The 23,984-nt window shown below is 38.2% G+C and overlaps 1 protein-coding gene across 7 annotated transcripts in view; it reads right to left on the bottom strand.

The window, feature by feature from the left end:
* Window positions 1-23,984, bottom strand: part of ALS2 (alsin Rho guanine nucleotide exchange factor ALS2) — a 50,080-nt gene that overhangs the window by 19,110 nt on the left and 6,986 nt on the right. For all 7 annotated transcript variants that reach the window (XM_075153479.1, XM_075153476.1, XM_075153477.1 and 4 more), the window contains exons 3-24: window positions 23,388-23,542; window positions 21,080-21,999; window positions 18,352-18,712; window positions 17,298-17,466; window positions 16,759-16,855; window positions 16,275-16,352; window positions 15,176-15,352; window positions 13,245-13,416; window positions 12,675-12,855; window positions 10,833-10,898; window positions 8,087-8,249; window positions 7,260-7,391; window positions 6,898-7,026; window positions 6,448-6,518; window positions 6,002-6,068; window positions 5,510-5,712; window positions 5,301-5,366; window positions 3,369-3,467; window positions 2,673-2,837; window positions 1,068-1,179; window positions 689-766; window positions 441-574 (exon numbers count right to left, since the gene is read on the bottom strand). In XM_075153479.1, coding sequence (XP_075009580.1) covers window positions 441-574; window positions 689-766; window positions 1,068-1,179; window positions 2,673-2,837; window positions 3,369-3,467; window positions 5,301-5,366; window positions 5,510-5,712; window positions 6,002-6,068; window positions 6,448-6,518; window positions 6,898-7,026; window positions 7,260-7,391; window positions 8,087-8,249; window positions 10,833-10,898; window positions 12,675-12,855; window positions 13,245-13,416; window positions 15,176-15,352; window positions 16,275-16,352; window positions 16,759-16,855; window positions 17,298-17,466; window positions 18,352-18,712; window positions 21,080-21,999; window positions 23,388-23,542 — 3,795 coding nt within the window. The remainder of the gene's footprint in view (window positions 1-440; window positions 575-688; window positions 767-1,067; window positions 1,180-2,672; window positions 2,838-3,368; window positions 3,468-5,300; window positions 5,367-5,509; window positions 5,713-6,001; window positions 6,069-6,447; window positions 6,519-6,897; window positions 7,027-7,259; window positions 7,392-8,086; window positions 8,250-10,832; window positions 10,899-12,674; window positions 12,856-13,244; window positions 13,417-15,175; window positions 15,353-16,274; window positions 16,353-16,758; window positions 16,856-17,297; window positions 17,467-18,351; window positions 18,713-21,079; window positions 22,000-23,387; window positions 23,543-23,984) is intronic.

Below are 23,984 nucleotides of genomic sequence, written 5' to 3'. Positions count from 1 at the left end.
CATTAAATGAATTAATTTACCAACAGCATAATTGGCAGAAGGCAGAGAGGTCTGTGATTGACTTAATGGCCCAAATCACTTAGTCTTTCTCAGTACCTCAGAAGTCATCGGCAGCTGTGAACGCAGGTTCTAATAGTCAGTTCAGATACAAATAAAAAAAAATACTGAGACTGCTACAGGACAGTAGCAACATGTCGGCTATCCTGTAATTTCATGCTATTACTTGCGTATTCAAGTAGGAATTAAAGCAAGAACAGCCATAAAGATTTTTATCTTATTTCCTAAGCAGGAGGGAAGAGGAATGAAAAAGGAAAAACATTTTCAAAATCTCACTGATTCTTTGGAAAAAATATTTTTAACTGGCCTTTGAAAACAGACAATGGTTATGTTCCGAAGTATTACTGAACCATATGAGAAATTATTTCTTATTCAACACTCACAATGCTTTAGGTTTGTCCTTCTCATTCTCATACAAGCTAGGTTTGAAGTAGGTTCCTGTGATTTTTATCCCAGATCCCCATTCTCCACTGAAGAGACCTTCAATATAATCTCCATTTGGCAAGGTCAGTGTTCCCTTGAGAGAAGATAATAAAAAATTTAACTGAAATCCACTGGGAACCAAATTACAAGGAGAGAGACGGTCTTTTTTAGATAGTGACAGTTTACAAGTGACAACTGTAATACCAACCTTTCCACTCAGAGTCCAGTTATCTGAAAATTCCCCTTCGTAGACTGTATCATCCTCAGAAAGCAGAATTCCAGTCCCCTATAAAGAGAATCATAAGGAACACAAAGCAGTAATTATAACAGAAGGCCAGACCATAGATCTAAAGATACACTGAAAAACCTGTTACTAATTCCTAGCAAATAATATTTTTTTTTAAACGCAGTTTCTTAGGTAGTCCTAGGTGAAACAGAGCAGGGATTATAAACAGTTTAAAAAGCCAGGACAACAGAAGGTTAGAAGAACAGACGGTTCTACACAGCCTAACATACACTCATCTACCCCAGAAAGCTACCACACTTAGAGGAAAAGCCACTATAGCACAGTCAGGTGTTCAACTCACCATCATTTTGTTGGTGCTGAAGGCTCCTTCATAATACAGTCCAAACTGAGTAACCACAACACCATTGCCTTGGCAAAGATCATCTTGCCACATTCCCATATACTTTTCTCCTCTGAAGAAAAATGAAGTAGGAAGAATACAGTCTAAATGGTACATTTATATCCCTTCTTTGGCTTTACTGTGATATTTGACCATTACAGAAACCATTAGAAAAGTCATACAGCACTTGCTTCAGGTCTGTCAATCTAGTTTCACTAGCTTCATGGAAATATAGACTCTTTGATAGAAATAAACTGTAATGAACTTCCTTTCACAATTCACATTACAAATTGGCCACATCCAAGCAAACTGTTCCTGATCATCCGAAACAACGCTGAAGCCCAGTTAAGCCCAATTCCTATCCAAAGGAACGTGAGCAGTAGCTACAGCACATAAGAAACAGGGAAACTTGTTAGCTGATCTGGATCAGCTTTATCTAAGAGTTAAGTTGCGTATGAAATGGGATCTTCGGCTTCATCAGGCATCTACCTGATGTATTTAACAGTTATTTAGAAAAGATGCAGGAAGCTTATTTTAGGGATTTTTTTTTTGCCAAAGCTTTTGATTTCTTTACCTAAACTCAGATGACTCAAATTGAGAGGATAACAAACGAAAGAAACCAAGCTATTCTACTTGGGGGACAGGAGGGAGACCTACAAAGTCATACATAACATTTTGAAAATACAAGAGTGCAAAAATTGTAAGGAAACAGATAACATTGTAGAAAGTTTCTGGACAATAGCCTAACAAAAGTCATGCCGTAAAAAAAAAAATTATTAGGCAATTAAAGATTGCTCACAAGTAAACGTCAGCCTCTCTCAGACTACTACTTAAAATACTTTTTTGTGAGTGTAAGTCCACAGAGGTCAGGCTAGAATGTTTGAAACCAAGTGCAAGTCCCAAATATTTTGAAACAATCTATTTTTCCAGTTGTTCTGAAAAAGAACATGTTTTCACCATACAAGTAATAAAAAAAATTTAACTTGTCAAGGACTTTTTTGTTTGCTTTTAGAGGGAAACTAGTGATTGATTTAATAGAACTCTGCTTATTACAGGGCATTTTCCTTCTAGTATCCAGGAAAAATTATGGTCATAGTAAAGAGAGAAAGCCATTAATCTAAATTCAGGGGTATCTTCCAGCTGATTGGACCCATAACCTAGCAGGATGCTGGTCTGATTCATCACTCCAGCTACAGGGGTCTCTGTTGGGTGAAGGCTTCTTGAAGAGACAGATGCAGCATACTCAGTTACCAGGATGGAAACATAACAGAGTAGAAGTCCCACTTGCTCAAACGACTGGTTTGCAATAATGACAGCAAGTTATGAGTGTCTGCAGCTATTCCTTATTTGTCTGGGCTGAAGAATAAGTGAAGAAAATGAATCCTTAGGCCACAAACATATGCGCATATCCTTCCCTGAGACCAGAAAGAAAACTACCACGCGGGCAGCTCACTTGTGTAAAAAAGACATGCACTACTACTGCTACTAACAGAGCAAATCCCTTTCCTACTCTTTGCAATTGTACATCATACCACTGTTTAAGGATTTGTGGAACTGAAACATTACCTTGTGATATCATCAAAAACTCCATAACCACTTTTCTTATCCATTGTCCACTGTCCAATGAACATACTGGGAGAGGAAGAGGTCAGCTTCCCACTGCGTAGCAGACCATGCCCATGACGCATATTATCCTGAAAACACCCTTCATACACCTCACCAGTAGCATAGCTATAATGAAAAAGAGAATAAGATTCCTATAATCTACTTTTCTGTTGGGGGGGGGAGGGTTGTTGGTTTTGGGGTTGTTTTTTTGTTAGTTCCACCCCCCAAACAGATCAACCCTCTCTTTTTCCTTCTAGGAATTACATTACAGCCACACCAAGCAGGAACTATAGTAAAACTGTATTTGGGATAAAAGTGAGCCTTTAATACAAGTCTTTGGATGCTTTGCTGTTTAAAAGCCACTCTCTCCCCAACAAGCCAGGCCATTAGAGGTTATATTTATCTCTCAGAAGAAAGAATCCTCTATTATTGGAAGGTGGTAGCAACATTAGCATAGATGTTAATAACAGAACACTGTACAAGTATGCATTGTGAGCAATCTATCAAAAGCAAAGCAGAAAATAAGCCAAGCTAACTACAATCACAAGTCTGAAATGCAACAAGAAAGCTACATACAGAGGCTTGGTAAGCAGTGTGCCAGAATATCAGCCCTGCTCTCCCTTCTGCAATGACAGCAACACAAGTGCTGCACGTTACCTGTAGACTCCATGCCCACACATTTTGCCTTCCTTCCAGTACCCCACGTAATGGTCATCCTTATTCAATGCTCTGTTTGGCACTCTGTATTCACCATACCTGTCAATGCACAGAAATGGAACACAAGCAGCTATAATGCTAACATTTCATTAAAAACAGGAACACATACATATGACAGATCCATTCTAAAATCAAAATGCTCTGTATCTATTCTATGATATCATTTTTAGCTCATCTCTTCAACTACAGCAGTTACAGATTCTTTTTTAATTGTTTTTTTTAAAAAGAAAGCTGGGATTCCAGCATCACTAGGTCAGTTTAGTCCATACTGCTTTTCTCACGTTTGATTGTGGCATGTTGTAAGTATTCCCCTCTCTACCACACTGCAGCATTTTTCTCAGCTTTCTAAAGGCCACAAGTCTTCTCACATCCTAATACTGCTTCTACCTTTGTTGTCTTCTTCAGGTCTTGATAATTCAAGCACATCTTTATTCCAGAGAAAGATTAGAACATATATTGCTACAGAGAATATTTAAAAAAAAAAAAAAAAAAAGGTGCTAGCTTCCGATTATGCTCAAACAGTGGCACAGAATTGTTCACAATTTCATTATGCCTGAAAAGAATGAGACACAACTTTTATTTATTTTAATCTTCTGAGGAGATTAAAATCCAGTTATGAAGGTTCTCCTGACAACATATCTACACCAACAAGACATTACTATTCTCAAGTGTTGAGACTATAGCATGCATGCTGAAATACAAAATATATGCATTTGATAATCCTAGCAATTACAGCTAAATACCAATCCATTTATTTCTGGTGAGGATTTGTTTGCAATATTTCCATCTCCAACAACCCCAAAATCACCAGAGTTAGTTACACTTACTGTTAGTTACAAATGACCAAAGTTCTAATCTGGTTTTATAGTTTGACATTATACCAATAGCTAAGGTGCATTTTAAAAAGCTGTCTGCAGCCAGACCACATTTCAATTTCCCCTCCAACTCAATACTTTGAAAATACATCTGGAAGCCAATAGGACTCCTCATATATTTTTGTCCTGCCCAGTATAGACATGTCTGCTCACAAGGTTCATATAAAAATGCCTTTGGAAAGAAGTTAACCTCTTAACCTCAATAGTGCCCTAAGCAGATTCTTAGCAATGAAAATCCATAGATTAATTCAAAGCTGTGTAATAAATTGTTAAGTTACTTTCAAGTGGTCTTATTTGTTTCATCAGACAACTTGATAGTCTAGGACCTCCGTTCATCCTATTTTCAAACTCCTCTGTACTAGCTACCTAAATCATCAGGATCACATACGCTCATTACTTTTGTTTTCATCACCCAAACCCTGAAGTCTAGATTCAAGATTTTGTTGTCTCCTTCCTGAATTATTAAACCCTTGCTCTACCAGAAATACAGCAAGGAAAACATTAGAGAAGATGCATCACTACACTGTATGAAAGGCATTGCATTTTCTAGAAGGATAAAAAAACCAATACCAGAACTTTTGAAAGAATATTGCAACACAAAAAATTAAGTTACCTATACAGCAGAAAGTTGACTGCAGACTTTTCAATTGGCTTCCTCTGCTTAGGAGTTTACACTCACCCACCCATTCTTTCTCCTCAGCTGTTTTACCATTTCCTTCCTCCATCCTACAGCTGATTACCCCAATTAGTTTCAGTTCTTATGAAAAAGCAAGTTTTTAATCACGCAGTTGCAGAGTCTATTGTGAAGACAACTAGCATACCTCTGGATAAATGAGAGATTATCTAGATATCAACATATAGATATATCTTGTTAACATACATAACCCTGAGTCAGTAATTCACTGCAAAACCTTTAATTAAAAGGTTTTTGTTATTATCTCCTACAACAAAAGGTATTTCTTGCCCTCTGGCTCCACAAATAGTGAGATAATCTTACCCATCCTCCAGCCCAGTCCGGAAAGTCCCAGAGTACATTCTTCCATCGGCCCACTTTAGGATCCCTCTGGAAAAAATACAAGGCCATACACGTGTATAAGATAATCAGTTCACTTCGCACTTCCCAAATAACTTCTGTGAGTAAGCCTGCTTATTGGTACAGCAACCCATCTCATTTTGTTTTCAACTGTTACATTCAAATGCTATTACCTGCCATGGGGTTTTCCTGAAAGCCATCTCCCATCATAAACAGCATCCTTAAATCGAGGGTCCTTATAGAAGGTGTATTTGGCACTGCGAGAAATAGGAGGTTCCTGTCTTGGCACATTCCCACCAGCTCCATATAGAATTAAGTCAGAAGTCCCTTTAAGGGCCTGATCCACTGCTTGGCTTATTGCCCTCAGCCACTTGGTCTGAAACAGAAAGTGTTTACTCACAGAATTTAGCTAACATCTGTCTTTGCATTAATCTCACCTTTACAGCAACTACAATAATCTCCTTTGCACTCCTCAGAGTCCAGTGTTGTAAACTGAAGCACTGCTACAGTCAAGCACAGTGTACAGTCAACCTGCATACCAAGTTGTAAGAAGACTTCATTCTTGATGAACACTTAGGCAATACTTCTCCCTATTTGGTTTCACAGTGGGAAAGAAAAACTCATTCATATCACTGAAGCCAAGCAAAATTTGTAGATATGCCTACCTTTTCCTGTGGTGTTGAAGAAACAAGAACAAACTGTTCTTCTGGTGTTGTAATCTTCAATCCATTCCTACAGGAGGGGGGAAAAAAAGTATTTTAATCTAGTGAAGTTTCACCTTGAAAAAGGCAAGGTTTCTTAGAACATGAACATTGTATCTTCCCTCCCCCACGCCAACTAGCATTCACTTTAATATTAAGTCAGCAGTGAAAAGAAGCAGCAGGAAAGACTACTCGCTTTCCTCTTGACTACCTTATTCTTTCTGATGTTTGTACAACTTTTTTTTTTTAAAGACATAGAAATACAGTAAGTTTTCTGAAACAAGAAAAGAGGGGTGGACATGATTGCATCCAGCCTATTCCGCTCCTAGTTTACAGTAATTGGTTACAAAATGCTCATCCTCCCTCCCAAGATATCTGACTATTTCAGCATCACAAGCAAGAATACTCACACATTACCAGCTTCTTCTGAAAGAGCTTCTACCCACAGTGTGGACAAGGGAAAAATATGGTGCGTTGAGAACTGTAGGCAAGGAGAAGGAGAAGGGAAACTTCACCGGGTACTGATCCATTACCCCTGCCCCATGCTTTTTCTGAATAGTTTTTTCCTGTCTTTGAGGACTAGGGAAAACTGAGCATTACAGGCTCCTTATATGCACCTTGCTCCGAGAAATAGCCAACAAAAACCATGCCAGCCACAGGGCATTCAACAGCAATCAAACATAAAAAAAAAAACTACATAATTTCAAATTTATTTGTAAACATGAAAAAAAAAAATCACTTTTAAGTGTTCAAGCAACATTGCAGTGAATTGTGCAAAAACTTATCTTCGCTGTATGAAAAATATGTCATGTTGTTTGAAGCAAAGAAAAAGTTTTGTTCCTGGATACAAGCTGGCTTACCTGAGCATGCACCAGAGCATCATTAAAGAGGATGAACCAGTTTACAGAGAATCTTCCAGCATGCTGGAGGGACAACCCCCGATTGCTGCTTTCACAGATTAAACGACGCTCTGGCTTCCGCAAGGAATCCTACAGGTAAGGTTAAAAACAAAATTACAGAAGCTTACTTCTCACTGATTGTGACTTAAGGTCAATGCTACTTGTCTTTCATAGTAAAGGCCCAACCTTTCTAAAGTTAAGAGTACTACAGCAACACAAATTAGAAAAATGAGAAGTACAACTGGGACAGTAGCATCAGTAACAGAAATAGGGTATAACGCTAGAGATTCAAGCTGCTAATAGACTGACAATTGTCATTATACCGTCATTTTCCCAGGAAAGGTCTTCCAGAAGCCAAGTGTGTATTCTGCTTCTTTCCTTTTTCTGCTAAGATGGACAGCAAGGCTCTCATAACAAGAACTAGAATCCTGTAGCTTCTGGTATTCTGGAGATGCCTACAGGGCACAAGGTAAGACAGACCTGAGAGCGTTTCTCAAAACACCTGTGCCAATAACACTAACCAAGCTGCAATGCAACTGTTCATTTTACTAAATCAGCACCAAATGCCTGACAGTTGGCCTGGTTAATAAAGTAACAGTGGAGGCTAAGTTATTTTCTTGGTCACATATTCTGTTGGTGTGCTGGGAGTTTTTAAAATCACGAAAGTTCCATGAATGTTAAGAGGAGAATGATTAATATACAGGTACATGATCTACCTTCTTTTTAGTCATCTTTTATTTCAAAATAATGCAATTATATGTATCTGAATGGGTGGCAAAAGTCTACCTAATATATATGTAGTATTTTCAGTAGAGTATTACAGCCAAGGATAGCTACAGTAATGATGCCAGATGGAACTGAAAAGCAACAGGAAAGCATCAAAATAATATATTTGCAGTTAAGTGCTCAGGCACACAAACAAGTTCTGGCAGGGTAACAAGTTTCTACCTGTCATGTGATCTGTGCAGGTGTGGTGTTAGATTGCGCAAATAAATGTGCATGATCTTCCCTGCAGCAAATACAAGTCTGAGGTAGCTTCTCTGAGGACTAAGCTATTTCTAATTACCTGGCATTTGCTTCACACAGTTACTTCCGAGCCATAAGTTTCATGTGTATATTTATTCAGATATAGATAACAAAGCCAGCTTACCACTTCAAAACACGTGGCAAGCTTTAGCAAAGTTCTAGCATAATTATGAAGTCGTCCAAATGGCATGAAAAACAGAGCATTCAGAACTTCCACTAGCTGGAGGTTTTCCTCATTCTTCTCAGACAGTTTCTGTAACAGCTCCTGGTTTTTACTCAAGAAGTCTCTAAACGATGGGACCATCAGGGAACAGAGGGAGGAGAGAAGAAAAAAGACAGCAAGACATCAGTGCTGTTTTAGCTAAATGAGCTCAGAATGCCCCTTTTTGGATCATCATAAACCAATAAAAATTATAAAGGCAAATGCATGCTGCTTATTAATCTATTCCCAATTTAGTTTAAGGAAGTACAGGAATACAGATATGTGGCGCTCTAACAACTGCAACACAGGACTTGTTTTACTTCTACTCTCAAATGCTCAGTTATTAAATCGGTTGAAGAAAGTGGACTAAGTTGCCCCACTGGGAGAGTAACTAATTGCCTTTTTCCCCCTTTAACACTTGATTAGTAAAAGAGCTAACAGGTGGAATGACTTCCCCATTACTGTTAAAGTAGTAAGTTTCTAACACTGTTCATTCATACAAGAAGGCCTGAAAGAATCTTAACTTTGCTCCAGTGCACTTCCCTAAATATATCCAAATAATCTCTTCCCCACCCCTGCTGTTCAAGGCAACTGACCAGTTTTTCCCCTAACTAGAACAATTACATCCTACCTCAAAGAAAGGCAGGAAATCTGTTCAATCCTCAGTCTGATTTCCAAGAGGGAGAACTAATCTAGTTCAGAGAAGAAGAGGGAAATGATTCTGAAGACAATGCATTAGCACACAAAACCAGGATTTCTTCATTAAAAGGAAAACAAACCTACTTTTCCCTCTCCTTCACCATATCTGTGTGCACACGTGTGCTGGCACATATGACACATCTGCATTAAAACACATCCAGCTGGGAAGCATTTAAACCACAAGCTGCAAGAATGAGGTGAGGCTGAGAAAGCAGGCCCCAGGGACAGTGAAACAGATCAGAGAATTGCACAGCAGGGTCCCTAAGAATTCTACATGATTAGTAAGATGCCATTTCATACATCAAAATAACATACCTTGTCTAGGTCTGCTAATAATATTTAAGAACTCTCCCATTCAACAAGCCTTAGGAATGAAGTCTTCCTTAGAGAGAAGACCGTATTTCTAAATTTTAAATTTAACCATCTGGACGGCTTGCATTTTTAAAGTGCTTCAAGATCCTCACATGGAGGTCCCGCTGTAGAAGAGTATCAAATAATAACAGATTCATAACACCGAGTACAGCTCATCTACTTTTTCAGAGGAAATGCTCAAAAACCTGCCAACAATGGAGACTTCTATTGAAGCTAGCACCTTTTTTAAAGTTGGGACTACTTCTAATGCATTCCTATTGCAGAACATCCATAAAAGACAGGCTGACATCGTTGAACATTGACTTAAGACAGTACCCTTGGGAATGGGGCAGGGGGGAAATTCATCATTATCAGCAAAGATATTCTTGACTTCCCTTTGCAAGTAGCAGGACAAAACTTCTAAGACATCTCCTCCCTGAAGTTTCAGAACCTGAAAAAGTGTTATTCACCTAATGAGACCCTGGTTGCAGGAGAAACTGTGACACCTGACAGTGGCAACTGATGTGAAGAATTGAGTACAAGTAATTTCAGCATCCAGAACTTTTCAGTACTAATTATAAATAAGCTTATACTTGAACTAAGATTTCCTGTAAGTCACCCTAAAAATCTTGACCAATGCAGAAAGATTCTCAGTGTCTCTCTGCGGTGCGATTTTGTATTTAGTCTTTGGCATTGGTCCTCAGGTGCAGAAGATTCTTTGCATTAGGTACCCTGGTGTTTCAAAGAGCTTCCAATACCATCATTTACACTACATTCAAAGTGCTCCATAAACAGCTGTAACAGACTTACTCCCAGATTACAGAATTTAGGCAGGAAGGAAAGCTGGCAATTCCTCAGACAAGTTAAAAAATACCGTCATTGCAACAACTTCTTCACAGCACTTGAGTGAAAGATGCACAGTGTCATTACTTTATTTCCTAGACAAAAATACTATTGAACCGAGAAAAAAGCTTTACTTTATGATCTATAAACTTCAAATATACTGTCTCAGGCTTTAAGGTACAATTCCTTCCTCACATTTAAGAGCATCTATGCACAAAAGAGTAAAGCAACCTTGAGAGGCAGAGAAGACACACGTGCAGAAATGTTGTTATTTTTGCATCATTTTAAAGCACTTCCATAAACTCAGAAGAATTCAAATGGAAGTGAATTCACGTTATCTACTCTTACTAATTCTTAAAGAAAAGTTTGCTGTTCCTTATTTTCTTGACAGCAACATTTGAAAGAATAAAATACTAACAAACACTGAATAGACGATGGAAATTTAACCTCAAGACTAAGCTTTCAAAAAAATCATTATCTGAAATCTATTATGTTTCTTTCAAGGAATTTACATTAATTTATGCTTTCTTCCTCCTTTCTCCACCTTCAAGATAAAGTAATTGAATTCATTCAGCAGCATTTTAACTTAAATTTTTATCACAGTTGAGAGGAAATAACTTTTTCTTCATATGATGGAAAAGGAATTAGCGTACTCAAGCAAGCTGAGACCAAATCTCTGCATGCTTATTACTACACACATACACACACAATTCTTTTAGGTACAGTTCTTTGCTAGTTGATCAAAAACTCCAGAAAATGGTAAAGGTTTGCTTACATTGCTGGCTTTGCAAGAAGCATAAATCCTCCCATTACGAGGAAGTTTGTTACTGAAGTACAATACCTAAAATGGGAAAGAAGAGCTTCAGTTACAAAGTAAGAACATCCCTGGAAATAGCAACTGTTGTAATTTCCAACAGTCTACCAATGAGATCTGTAATATCTTTTACTATACAAGTAATCTAAATACTTGAGAAAATATTAAACAGTGAAACACGCAATGTTACTGGAACACTTAGTATTCACTTTCCATATGGAAGATGGAACATGCATTACTATTCCACATTTCTGCTGCCATTAGCACAATGCAGAAGGCTTATTTTGCAAACGAAACTTGAATTTTTTTTTGTTTCCCCCAAATTTGGGTATGTTCAGAATAGGGCATCCGTTTCAACAGTTTAATACTACTAGCTTCTAATCATATTCAAGATGGAAATTTCAAGATGGGAATTTCTTTTTTCCTGCTATTCAACATTCTACCTTTCGCTTCTCCCCTAGCAGAAAAGAAAACCATTTCAAAAAACCACCTTTTTCCAGGGGAAGAGGTCTCAGCTTAGCCCAATTAACAGATGATACTTATGTTGCCTGATGGATCCTTGTAAGATGCTCAAGGCACTACGCTGAGGAGCATGCATAGGTTCTGATGCCATACACAAAAATGTGTAAAGCATGAGAAAGCAAAGAGGGAAAGCAGAAGACAGGCAGTAACAATGAGAACAGAAATTAGGTATTTCAATCTTTGTCAGGGAGAAAGAAGAAATTAAGAAACCCTTCCAATCTGAGTAATGAGAACTAATTCTGGAAATCCAGATTACAAGAAAAACTGAAGTCAAAGACTAAGTAAGAGAGGGAGAAAATACATACTTACAATACTGAACAACCCATTTGATAAATGGAGAAGAAAGCTTCTTTTAGGGTGATATGGCATAAGTTTATCACTGACCCAGCAAAAGTTGTAACTGTTGTGCTTGTATTAGAAAAAAGTGCAACTAGCTGCACATTGAAAGTGCTACTGCAAACAACTGAAGTTGATGATCCTGAAATTTTGTTCCCTTAGAGATTTTCAGATGTCTGGTAACCAGGACTACATTCAGAGAGGACATTTTTAGACTCTCCCCTCTGTCAAGCCAGTACTTTTCACAAAAGCCTGTAGGTATTAAGTATGATGAGACTTCTGCTACATTTGGATGAAATTATCCAGCAACTACAAAAGTTATTGAGGAGAAAGACAGCAGACAGCATGACTGCATAGACTTACTCTCCTAAAAGCATTAAGCTAATAAAAATAATAACCATGATAATTCAGACTTAATTCTGAGCACTAAAGCAGCTCTGTCTTTTGGGTAAAAGGTGTAACACTAGCTATTTAGCAGATACCAGGACAGAAGAATCGTTCTTCTGGGAGACAATTTTTAGTTAATGACTGTTGAAGAGGCATTTTGTAACGACAATAAACCTCCAAAGGTAGCTTTACTTAGTAGCCTAGCCATGATAACTCTATTACGTTGTATTACAAGATCCTTACTATTAAGTAACAAACATGTTGCTTTTTAACAGGTATATATGCAGCAACCAAAGAGGAGTTTGTACATAGAATTTTACATTAGGGAAGCTGAAGCTGTCTAATGTGCACCACTGGTGAAGACTTTGAAATATATAGCTCACAAAATGTATGGAGAGTTTTACACAAACGAATTCATTTTAAATTGCAAGAATACAATTTGCACAACAGTTACTTATGTAGCTTTCCTTATGATCTACTTTTCCCTAACTCAGGGCTTGTTGTGGTCAGTAGATTAAGCCTGCAGAGACTCAAGATGAAAGGGTATTGGATACTTGCTCAGTGTAACTATCCAAAAAGAGACTGGAATGCTTCAGGATGGCCAAACTCCTGGCTTCTTTTACTCCATGAAGAAAGCTACTTAAAGAAGCTCCATGTTGACCGATGAGATAGCATAGCTTGCTGAACCTGCTTGCCATTTCCTGCAACAACTGGATTGTGTTTGCATTGCCCAAGTTATCTGTAACAGACCAGAAAGCAATTTAGCTTACCTTACGAAAGAGCAGCACCCATTAATAAAGAGAATTACCAGAAGGTGCTGTTTAGATGTTTTATCGGCAATCTCACCTCATGGCTACGTTATCCAGAATCAGGAATTCAACAATTTTAGACTAAATATGGCTCAAATAATTATTTCAGGTGAAACAGTCAGGAAAAGTGCAAATACTAATAACATAATGCAGATGTCAAAATGCAGCTATATTTCACCAGTTCATCGAAACAGGGAAGAAGAGTAAGACTTTAGCTTTATCTTAAAAATATATAATTACTTTTAAATTTCGCATAAAGAAATTTGTTGTGGAACGTAGGTGAAAGAGTATCAAAGAAAATATTAAAATAAGTTCTTACCTAAACCTAAAAGAGGTCTAAGAACCTGAGATTTGATCTCACTCAGTTTGAAATAAAACCTTCTCTCAGTAGAAGCCAACTCATGCAAACTGGCAATATATCCCATTACGTTTTTGTCTACTAAGACCAAACAGTTGTCACCACCAGCTATCACATTGCTTATGTACCCTATCTGAAAGACGAAAAAGAGAAAAGAAAAAACAGCAGCTTTAATATTTTTCTTTTTACACTCCAATTTAAAAATAGGGGGATGCAGAATAAAGTGTATCTTTAGGAGCACTTAGTGACAGTAAGTATTAATTACCTACAGTGACAAACAACCCATTCAATACTGGCTTAATACAGAAATGATAAACTAGAAGAAACATTTACAGTCAATGCTGTTCATTTTCCTGGTACTGACAGAGCCTAAAAGACAATAAATAGACCATCTTTTAAGGTGACTCCCACAACCATTCCATGCTTAAGAGATAGTGACCTTAAATTCAGTCACTTTTAGAATTGCAATATACTTCATGCTTACATCAACAATGTTGATACTAAATACTATCATTACATCAGCTATTTCTCCTATTAATTAGGAAGTGAGAATAACAAGGCTTTAATATTATGACTGTGCTCTGAACTATAGTCCTTTCTGGACCTGAAAGATGTCAATTTATTGATAAGAGTAATATTACAGTATCAATAAACCGGACTAATACTAATAACTACACTAACACCACAAGTGGTATTACTGTAGGTATTAGCAGGTATTTGCTTTCCACAGTAGTTGGAAGCAAAATTCTTCTCTAAGGTCAGCGCAAGTGCCCCTGATGCATTGTGGCTCCTCACTAATTCTGGTTCACATGCAGTACCACATAGTAATTCAGTGTTTGAGCTCTAATTTTATTTCCTTTGTTGTTAAATAGAAGATTCCTTAGCAACATTGAGCCAGAGCTGTTCAACAAGCAACCCACAGGCCAATTCTGATATGCAAGAGCCTACAAGTCACCCTATGAGAGAAGGGAGGGGAATGGCTAGCAACAATCATATAGAAGGAATACAAGTGTGTGTGTGTGTCTGCGCACACGTACATATGCGCACATGCATGCACACACATGCACGTGCATATGCATGAACCCAGCGTCTAAATCCCTATCCCTCCTCAAATCCTCTCTCCAACTGCTATTCTGCTGAATCTAGGGAAGTAGCAACAAGACCCCGAAGACCTGAGACAAAGAGCTGCTTTCTACCCTCACCATCTCCTTTTTGTTACCTTAAACTCAGGTTGGTCTGAAATCACAGAAACAACTTGGAAGAGGATGTGCAGTCAGAGTACACACTCCCCCACCTCATGCCAACTTCAAGGCAGGTATGAGATTCAGCTTGATGAAGAAAACTGCATAGGGGCACCTCCTCTCTCCCATAAACATGCAAATGCACATTTTGGTGCCTTTGCTCAGTTCTCCCTTTTACAGCATGAGTTCCCCCTTACAGGGAAGGAGATGGTGTAGAACTCAGGCGGACCTTCTGCCCACTCACAAACAAGATGCATAGGAAGCAGAATGGAATAGAGCAGGCAGTGCCCTCAGCCACTTGAAAAACAACAGGAAAATGAAGAGCAATAGCAGTGAAGAATAAACACATGAAGACTGTGGTGAAAACAGAGCACAATATAAGGGTGCACTTCTGGAACATACGCACATGGAAGGAAATGGTTTAGACACACTGGAAACACCTCCTTGTCTCCCAAACAGAAGCAAAGACCAAGAAAGAGGCAGGGAAGAGAACAATACTAATTAAGCCCTCCATAAGCTATGCTCCCGATTTGACTGCTAGGAACCAGTTACTTGACTTGGCACCCTTAAAGCTAGTTAAACAACCAGCACTGTGCTATTTCCAAAAAGCATCTGTATGATTTGCACTAACTTAAAGGAAATACCACTCACCTTACTACAGGATAGTAACAAAACTGGACTCTTAGTACTGCTATTTTCATACAAATTATTTTCTGTTGTTGTCTCCTGGCCACTGTAATATAATCCAGGTTGGAAGTCTTCCTCATCTGCTAAGAAGAGGGAATAATCTAGTCCTGCTGCTGTACTCCAAACACCATCACCACACACCTGAAATTCACAAGGAAGGAAGAGACTTTAGAAATCATCACCTGAAGCTGGAAGGAGAGGAGAGTACTTAACTCTTCTAGCCACACATGCACATAATACACCTGCCAAGAAAAAGTATTGCAATAACTGGTAATTTTTCAACCTCAATGTCTCATAACAAACAAATTTCTTGCACGTATACTGAAAACTATCTTTTTCCAATCTTCTTTCTAATGGCAAATTTTTTGCCTTTAAATTATAAATCAGTTTTATTTTTAAATGGGCATCAGGTAAGCTTGATTAAAGTTGGGACACTATTCTCCCCTCTACATTAACTGGGAAATCTATAAATTTGGGACAGTTAACATGCTGTACATTAATTTGCATAAGGCCTAAGCAGGAAAACTGCAGTTAGTTTTCCACTAAGACAAGCACCAGAAAACATAGGCAAGGGTCTGGTCTAACCCAAAACCATTATTTGGCTATTCACTCAATGTGATGAAAAGTTCAAAACAAACAGAAAACCCACTGCCAAAACAGCTCTGGAAATACAGAACTGAACAACAAATATGGCCATGGTCTAGCAAAGCTAAAAATGCTAGAAGAACGTTTAGAATAAAAACAGTGTTCCAAGGTATTTGAAAGATTCAGCACTGCAACATCAATATCAGAGAAACCAAATATGAGGTAGAAGTGAAATTTGATAAGAAGATACAACCAGTCACATTTCTCCGTGGAAGTCTGTGTAAAGGATTTCTTGGGTAGATTTTCACAAGCTAATGTAAGGATCATATTCACAGTATAAGCTAAAGAAATCAAGGGCTCTATTAGCATATAGCAGACAGATACATAAACAAGGTCAGTTTTTAGAAATTACTTTGCACTCACTTGTATAATAAAAGACCCTAAAGTGAAAGAAGAAAAAAAACAGAAAACAAAGTACCTTTGCGAGACGAGGGACTGTTGTTGGGGAGTTCAAGTGACCAAGCTGGCCAGAGATATTACTGCCCCATGAATACACCTGTAAGAAACACAGCTAAACATGAGAAGGTAAGTTTATATACAGGGACACATGCTGAATTGTAGTAGTACAACACATCAAGTGTGCAAACACACACAAGTCAAGGGTATAAGATTCATGTACCAAGAAGCACTTCCATAATTTGCCCTGTCTTCCTGTATTCTCAAATTGTCTTCTCACGTTCAGAAATGGAATGCACCAAATCAAGCCATTGCAATCTTTAAACATAATGTTGGCGGTACATGCATAACTTTGGCAGAAATAGAATTAAAATTCCACACTGCTTCCAAGTTGCCTCCCACAAACGGAAACAAAAGTTTAGAAGCAAAAGAAATAAAAACATAGAAAACACCAAACATGACAATTATGTCATAAATAAGCAATAAATGATAACAATCACTTGTACCTGGGATTTGGCAGTGAGTGCTAAGGAATGATGGCCACCAGCAGAGAGATGAATCACTTCTTTACCATCTAGGCTTTTCACACATAGTGGCTGAAGCCTGTCAATCCCCAGAAGCCAGGGAGGGGCGGGGGGAGAAGAAAAAAAAAAAAATTATCATCAGAGGTATTCTTAAGACAAAAATAAATTCCAAGTTTTATTTTTTCCCCAAAACAAATTAGAGAAAACAAACATACATGGAGTCTTTTGGCAATAAACCAGCTTAGTGAAAAAGGTCATGAAGGGCGAAAGTTGATAATAAACCCCACCCCAGTTTGGACAAAGTCAAAATATCGCCAAAGCTCCTAGTGATTACAAGGGGAAAAGTCATAACGGATTGACATTCAGTAACAATACAGCATAAAACACGTTCCTTGGAGGAACTTAGGTCATAACACAAAAGGACAAGAACACAATGCAAGGCAGCTGACCAAATTTGAGAAAGTTGAAAAGTCAAGATTTCCTAGTGACCTGCTAAAAAACATTTATCAAAGAAATCTCACCTTGGCAGAACATCGCCGTGTCCTAGCTGTCCTTCCTTCCCCTTTCCCCAGCTCCACACCTCCGTTCTTAGAGAGGGTAAAAGAGCATCAGCCTCACCACTGTAGGTTGGAGTCAGAGCTACAGTCCTCATTTTTGCCCGCCCTACCTTCCGTAATAGCCTAGGAGAAACTGAAAACAGGCCAAGAGATAGAAAAATTGCTCATCATTTTAGGTAAATATATCACTCAGACTGTGTGTTACACAGTATAGTGCCATTTGAGATAACTGATCAAGACTTCTTAAAGAGGTCTTTATTGAGAGCAAAGGCTGACATGCAAGAAGATAGGTTACTGATACACAGAAGTAACATATGTGCTAAAAGTAGACAGATCCCAACTAATTTTTACCATCTATTAAAGGATAACAGGCATATGAGAACTACACAGTTATACTGAAGCAAATGAACCAAAACAAACTATACATTAAAAAAAAGTACGTTTTGAAAGAAAATATATCCTTGCAGTGAACAAAAGATTTCAATACTTCCTAAAATCTCCCCTCAGATCCAAGATCAATATAGAACTAAACCATGTATCCACCCATTCAGAGCAATTAACCACTAATTTAGACCACTAAAATCTATGAGGGAAGAAGGTCATTAACTTTGAAGTTTGGCAGTGGGAACTGGAATATTTCTAGGTCCCTGGTTCAAAACCAGCTCAGTGCAGTAGGGATTACAGGCCACATAGATTCTTATCTGCTGTGCAACCTATATGAAAGATAGTTTGCCATAATTTTGCAATAGGATGCCCAGACTACTACAATGTGCCTGCTTTACCTCACTTTACCAATAAAGAATACCTCTAAACCCACTATGCTTTTGGTTTTCTTAGCATGCAGTATCTGCTAGTCTTCCCCCACTGCCTTCAAGTCCTAAGATACAGTTTATAATTCATAAACACCTTTGGTAGATGATTAGATTTATGTTCAATAAATATGCTTTATTTTCAATTATAAACCTCCACATTATTATAACTTTTCCAGTCTCTTGGTTTTTCCAACATGTTTTTTTACCTTGTGACAACAAGCCAGGCAGGGAAAGTCTTCGACTCCCTCCTTCAGATTCCTCCTCTCTAATATCTACTAAACTGGAACTCTTCTTGCCCTGCATGGATTCCAGTCTGACCTGCTCTTCTCGACTGTCTTTCAGAGCTTCAGGCCCTGGGGAACCGCCGCCAGACTGAGATCCTGGTTCACTTGAAGGTGTGCCATAGAAGTTCATTACTTTCTTCAGAGACAATGCTCCAGCTTCATACGTAGCAGCTACTCTCACACCAACTGCTGATGCACAAGAGGCCACCAAGCTGTTCAAGGCAGATGTGCTGGTACCTGGAGGGCCAGGGATACAAGCACCGAGTTGTTCTTCTTGAGAAGGCTAAAACCAAAGAAAAATTGGAAGACTATCATACCAGACAGCACATAACAGTAGGATGACGATATACACGTTCACTATTCAAACTATGTGCTATCCTGAACAAGACATTATGAGGAAGCTTTTTATACTTAGGTGTACATCTATTCCTCAGAATCACATTTTTTAAGGTAGGACCAAACACCATTTCTACATGGACTGGGCTTTGTCTGTTGCACTTGTCTTGTAGCTCATCCATAAGAGACTGGGGGTCTGTTTTTTTTAAAATACAAAAAAAAAATTGATCTTTGCAAACAAATATAAAAAGGGATTTAATTTTAGGCTTATTACCAACTTCTTTGCCACCAATTGAAGTGCATCAGTGAGCATGCTGTATTTACAGAGAGATAAGTTCTCCCTTCAATATGTTAAAAGGAAAACAGTAATTCATGGATTCATTTTGCAAGATCTATCTTAAGACCATTCTGGGCTATGTGTCACCTTATGCTACTGTTGTATCCATATAAAGCTTAGTTAATAATCATCAAATCACACTAGGGACAAACTGACTGAAGGCAATTATTAGTACCAGTACATGATTACCTATAATAGCAATCAATTTACCCACCAAATAAGAAATAATGCACAAGATGGTATTTGCCAAACAGTCTGAATGTTAAAACAAAGACAGCAAAGTGCCATTTTCCCACCTAATACATGGCGGGAAATAATATTAATATAAATATTATAGCTCATTTTATACTGCCAGAAGGAAAACAATCTTTGACTTCTCTTTTTTGTGAAAAATTAGGCTAAAGATTGGGATTGGTCCTATGCGCTTGTACTTCATTCCTATTTATTATAAAAGGCTTGCCTAGCAATACAGAAAAGCAAACTCGGTTTGTGTAGGAAAATAAAGGATTTTACTAATGCTGAAACATTACATTAGAGTCCTCATCTCTGCTCTTCACATGTGTGCTCAATTGTGTTAAGATTCAGTGGATCAGTTCCAGGCTTGTTTATTCCTGGAACTGTGCGAGGGAAACAGTACTCTGGAAATATTCCAGGAACAAGAAGTTGAGAAAGGGAGCCTGAAACTACGTGTTTCAGTCATTTCCTAAGGGCAGGCATTGTCTCATGAGTCTGAGAGGCCCACAACTGCTAGAATGCATTTGTATTAGCAAAAAGCAACAGGAAGGACAACTGTGTTCACACAATGTTTATTTCTCTGAAATAAGTTTCCCTCAGAATAAGAAAAATCTAACTTGCTGAATCACCAAGTTACTGGACAGTTTGGTTTGATTTTAATACTACTATTTTTTTTTTTTTCAATCAGAGGTGATAACAAAAATCAACTATTTATCAGGCACTGTGAAATTTATCCCCCAGAACCATTGTGAAAAATGTCTTGCTGTAATTATAAAAAAAAAATTTAAGAAATTGATATCTACACACCACTTGACATAACAAAAGAAATTTTCAGAATTCTGCTATGAACTTTGCATATTGGGCCACCGAGTGGCAGTTTTTCTTACAAACATTACCTTTACCATAAACCATCCAGCAGGACAGTACTTACATAGGTACTGCCAGACTGCATTGCAAGATTTTGGATTAGTTTTCTGTCTAATAGCTTTTGGGTTGTATCTTCTTCTCCCCCTCTCCAAATAAGATTTTTTTCAAAATAGTGGAAAATGTAGTATTTTGGCAGGGAGCTGGGAACAGTTGTTGAACCTTCATATCAAGCATTTTCTGATGCTTATTAAGAAATTATTACTTTACTGTTCTGCTATAGCATCAAAACAGTGTTGTCGAACCATTTTCCATATCACACAAAACAGAGTAGTACTTACATAGTTCCCATCCTTTAAGTTTATGCCACCTCTACATGATTAATATTAGAAGCCTTTTGGTCAACCCTTTAACATTACCTTTACAGTCCTTACTTGCAATCTAGAATTTTTAACTGATTGAGAAATTAGTCGGATTTGTGAGGTATTTGTTCCACACATAGAAAAGAAAGTTCTACCTTAAAGGCAAATTAGACAAGTACCAGCTTACTGCCCCACACAAATGGGAAACCCACGCACCATAAAACAGCTAGAGAATGGGAAACTGGCTTATGTGGTTCTGGTACTGCGGACCACGAAGAGGAGAGACTATAGCACTGTCAAGGCTTCTTACGTTAAAGGTTTACAACTGAACAAGGATGGAGGAGAAAAACTCTTCCACTTAAAAGTTGAGAACCATGACAGAGAAATAACACTTTGAAACTACAGGAACACCACAGATACATTAAACTAACAGAATTTTTCATTTGTGAAAAGAGTAACAATGTCACATATACAAGAGGAGTTGTAGCAAATTAAGAGCTAGTGACTAGGTACCAACCTGCTCAGGTTCCGTGCAGCTGTTTTTCTCCAGGCCCTCATTTAATGAGTGATCTGATAAACTGATTAAGTACTCTTTCACTTCTTTTTTGTCTGGGAGCAGAATATTTCCAGGACTAGAAATTCCACTGTCTTCCTGTCCATCGTTGCCGAAAAGCATACTTGCTCCATCAGATTCTAAAGCAACAAGCATATGTTCTTCCACAAGTGGTTTCTGACAGTCTTCACTTTGGCTACCTGTTACACTTCTTCCTTCTAGGGTCTCCACTGAGGGACAGAAGACATGGTTTTCTGGCTGGTTATCAGACAATGCTACACCCAGTGGGCAACAGTGACTATCTGAAATGATTACATGATCTTCCTTGTCCATCATGGTAATGAGGAGTTGACTGCAATGATTGCATCTCTCTGGGATAGGCTTCATTTCTTGCACAGGGAGACATTGTACCAGCGCCAGGCTGTGGTAGGCTCCACAAGCAATCTGGAGCACAACACGTCCTGCCAGGTGCTCTACCTTCTGTGGCTTTGTCACTGGGAAAGTTGTTGTTATGAGACCGAGCTGGCAGCCACTCCCCCAAGCCCATATCTCTCTGCTCAGTGATAGTGCCAGCGTGTGTTCCTCTCCACAGGCTAGCTGCAAAATCCTTACTGATAACAGAGGACTGGTTTCAGAATCAGAAATACTGATGGGTTGTGGCTCTGGCACACATGGCTGATTAGCAACTGCACACTGGCCAGCAGAATTGTTCCCCCACATGTACACCACGCCACTTTCTGTCACAGCTCCGTTATGGAAGCTGCCAGCTGCCACTGTAATAACATGATGCCCAAGCAAAGTATTTTCTAAGACAGGACTATTAGCACATGAGTCCTCTGGTCCTGATCTCCAGGGCAGTTTTCCAAAACTGTAGACCTCTCCACCTGGGAGGAAAAAAAAACAAAAAACCAAACAAACAGAAAAAAACCCTAGCATGAGTCTAATGAAGTTAAACCAATACAAAAATTTGAAGAGAGATTCAGATAAACACATACCAATTTTTAGCTTACTCCAGGCTCAGCGAAACTATGGCTATTGATACATGAAGACTGCTGGTTGCTCTCTGCTATTGCTGCTGTTAAGTTCTATACCTCATGTTAACTGTTAACGTTACCCTGTGCGTGCATGCACTGTTGAACTAAGTAATGCTTTTCTGCAAAAAACTCTACTATGCCCAAGATAAGTGTATTTATTGGTCCTTTCTACTTTAAGAACATACAACATATTAAGGACATACAACCATGCTTGAAGAGCACGACTAAGTACAGAGCTCATCTTTCCATACAGAGATCTAGCATCTCTAGACTGTACTGTTTGCCACCCTACAGTCCTTCCAGTGGAAAGTGGGGGGGTAGGTAAATGTATCTTGCCACTGGTTTGATGTTGTACTGCAGCCTTTCCAAAATTTCATTGCCTTTACCTGAAGAGATTGCAGCAATGACAAGTCAAGTTACTTTGCTAATTCTAAAGAAAAACCAAAATCTATTTTTAAAATGAACAGTTGTTTTCACAGTGATAGAAAAATGGTAAATCATATCCACAAACAACATGCTTCATGGGGCATGAACACACATGTAAAAAGTCCTTTTAATTATGAAAGAAACATGTTCTAAAAAAAACCACAGAAGCTCCATAGCAACTCCAATAGAGGAGAGGTGCTTATAGCAGGCTCACCAGTAACCTGGAATCTTTCCTTCAAAAACATCAGAGAAAAATCAAAGGAGGAACTTCCAGTTTAGTCTTTACAACTGTATGCCCATTGACCAGTACAAGGACAAAGCTATGCAAACACTTAAAGGGACCGGCTTTTAGAAATACTTTGATTCACAGTGCCAAACTGCTCACAAATCAAGACTCGCTCTAACGCATCTATTAGCTACACATTTTTCCAGAAGCACACAGAAACTAAAGCTCTTACACATCCAGAGAACCTCTTGCTGTTCTGTCTTTTTTGAATGAAAGACAGCACAAGAAATGTCATTTTGAGTTAACACGGTTCAGATTACCATGTTCAAACAGGAAATCCAGAGCCATTGTTAAAAGAAAAAAAAAAAAGAGAGTATGAAAGAAGACATTATGCATATAATTTCTATTCCAACACAGTTTTAAGTAACTTATAACTAAGAAGGAAATACCGGCAAAGTTAAAAATCTAACTGTTTAAAAGTTGTGTATGAGACACAGATAGAATGAAAAAAAAAAATTTAAAAGAAGAAAACTTGTAACTAAAGTTTATTATTGCCTCAAATCTTTACAATGAAGATGTTTATTACCCTCTGTTAGAAGTAACCCATGATGTATTCCAAGGGCTGCCTGTAATACAGTCTTTCCACTGAGGCCTGGAAGCCTTTCTGGAGTTACAGAGCAGGAACTAGCCTTCCAAACATAGACCAGGCCTCTCTCTTTGGCTCCTTCTGCCTCTTCTGAGCTACAAAAAGATAGGAGGAAATACAGAATCAGCTTGTGGTTCAGTAATGCATAGTTTGCTTTTCACATATGTAGGAAAGGCTTGGTAGTTCAGGCATTAGTTTTAATTTCAGGAAGTCAACATATTTCATTTACAATTTGGTAACCTTAATTTAAATGTTATTTAAATGAAAAACAAGTAGCTTCTTTTTGAAATCATTACCTTTCTTTTCCATTTGTACTTTACTGTCTGAAAAGCAGCTGATCTTGTCACTAGTAAACTTAAAGATACATTTATTCACAACTGATAAAGCCTTTATATTATATATTGTATTTGTTGCTCACAGCAAGGAGATCAAATTAATACACAATTCTGCCATTGTATGCTGAGGGAGATAGTTACATCAGTTCTACCCACATGTAAGCAATTCTGTTCCTATCTGAACAGTGAGATTTATAATATT

The sequence above is a fragment of the Calonectris borealis genome, chromosome 6 (assembly GCF_964195595.1).
Source record: "Calonectris borealis chromosome 6, bCalBor7.hap1.2, whole genome shotgun sequence".
NCBI classification, from domain to species: Eukaryota; Metazoa; Chordata; class Aves; order Procellariiformes; family Procellariidae; genus Calonectris; species Calonectris borealis.
The sequence above is the reverse complement of the archived record's forward strand: the minus strand, read 5'-3'. Positions and strand labels throughout refer to the sequence as shown.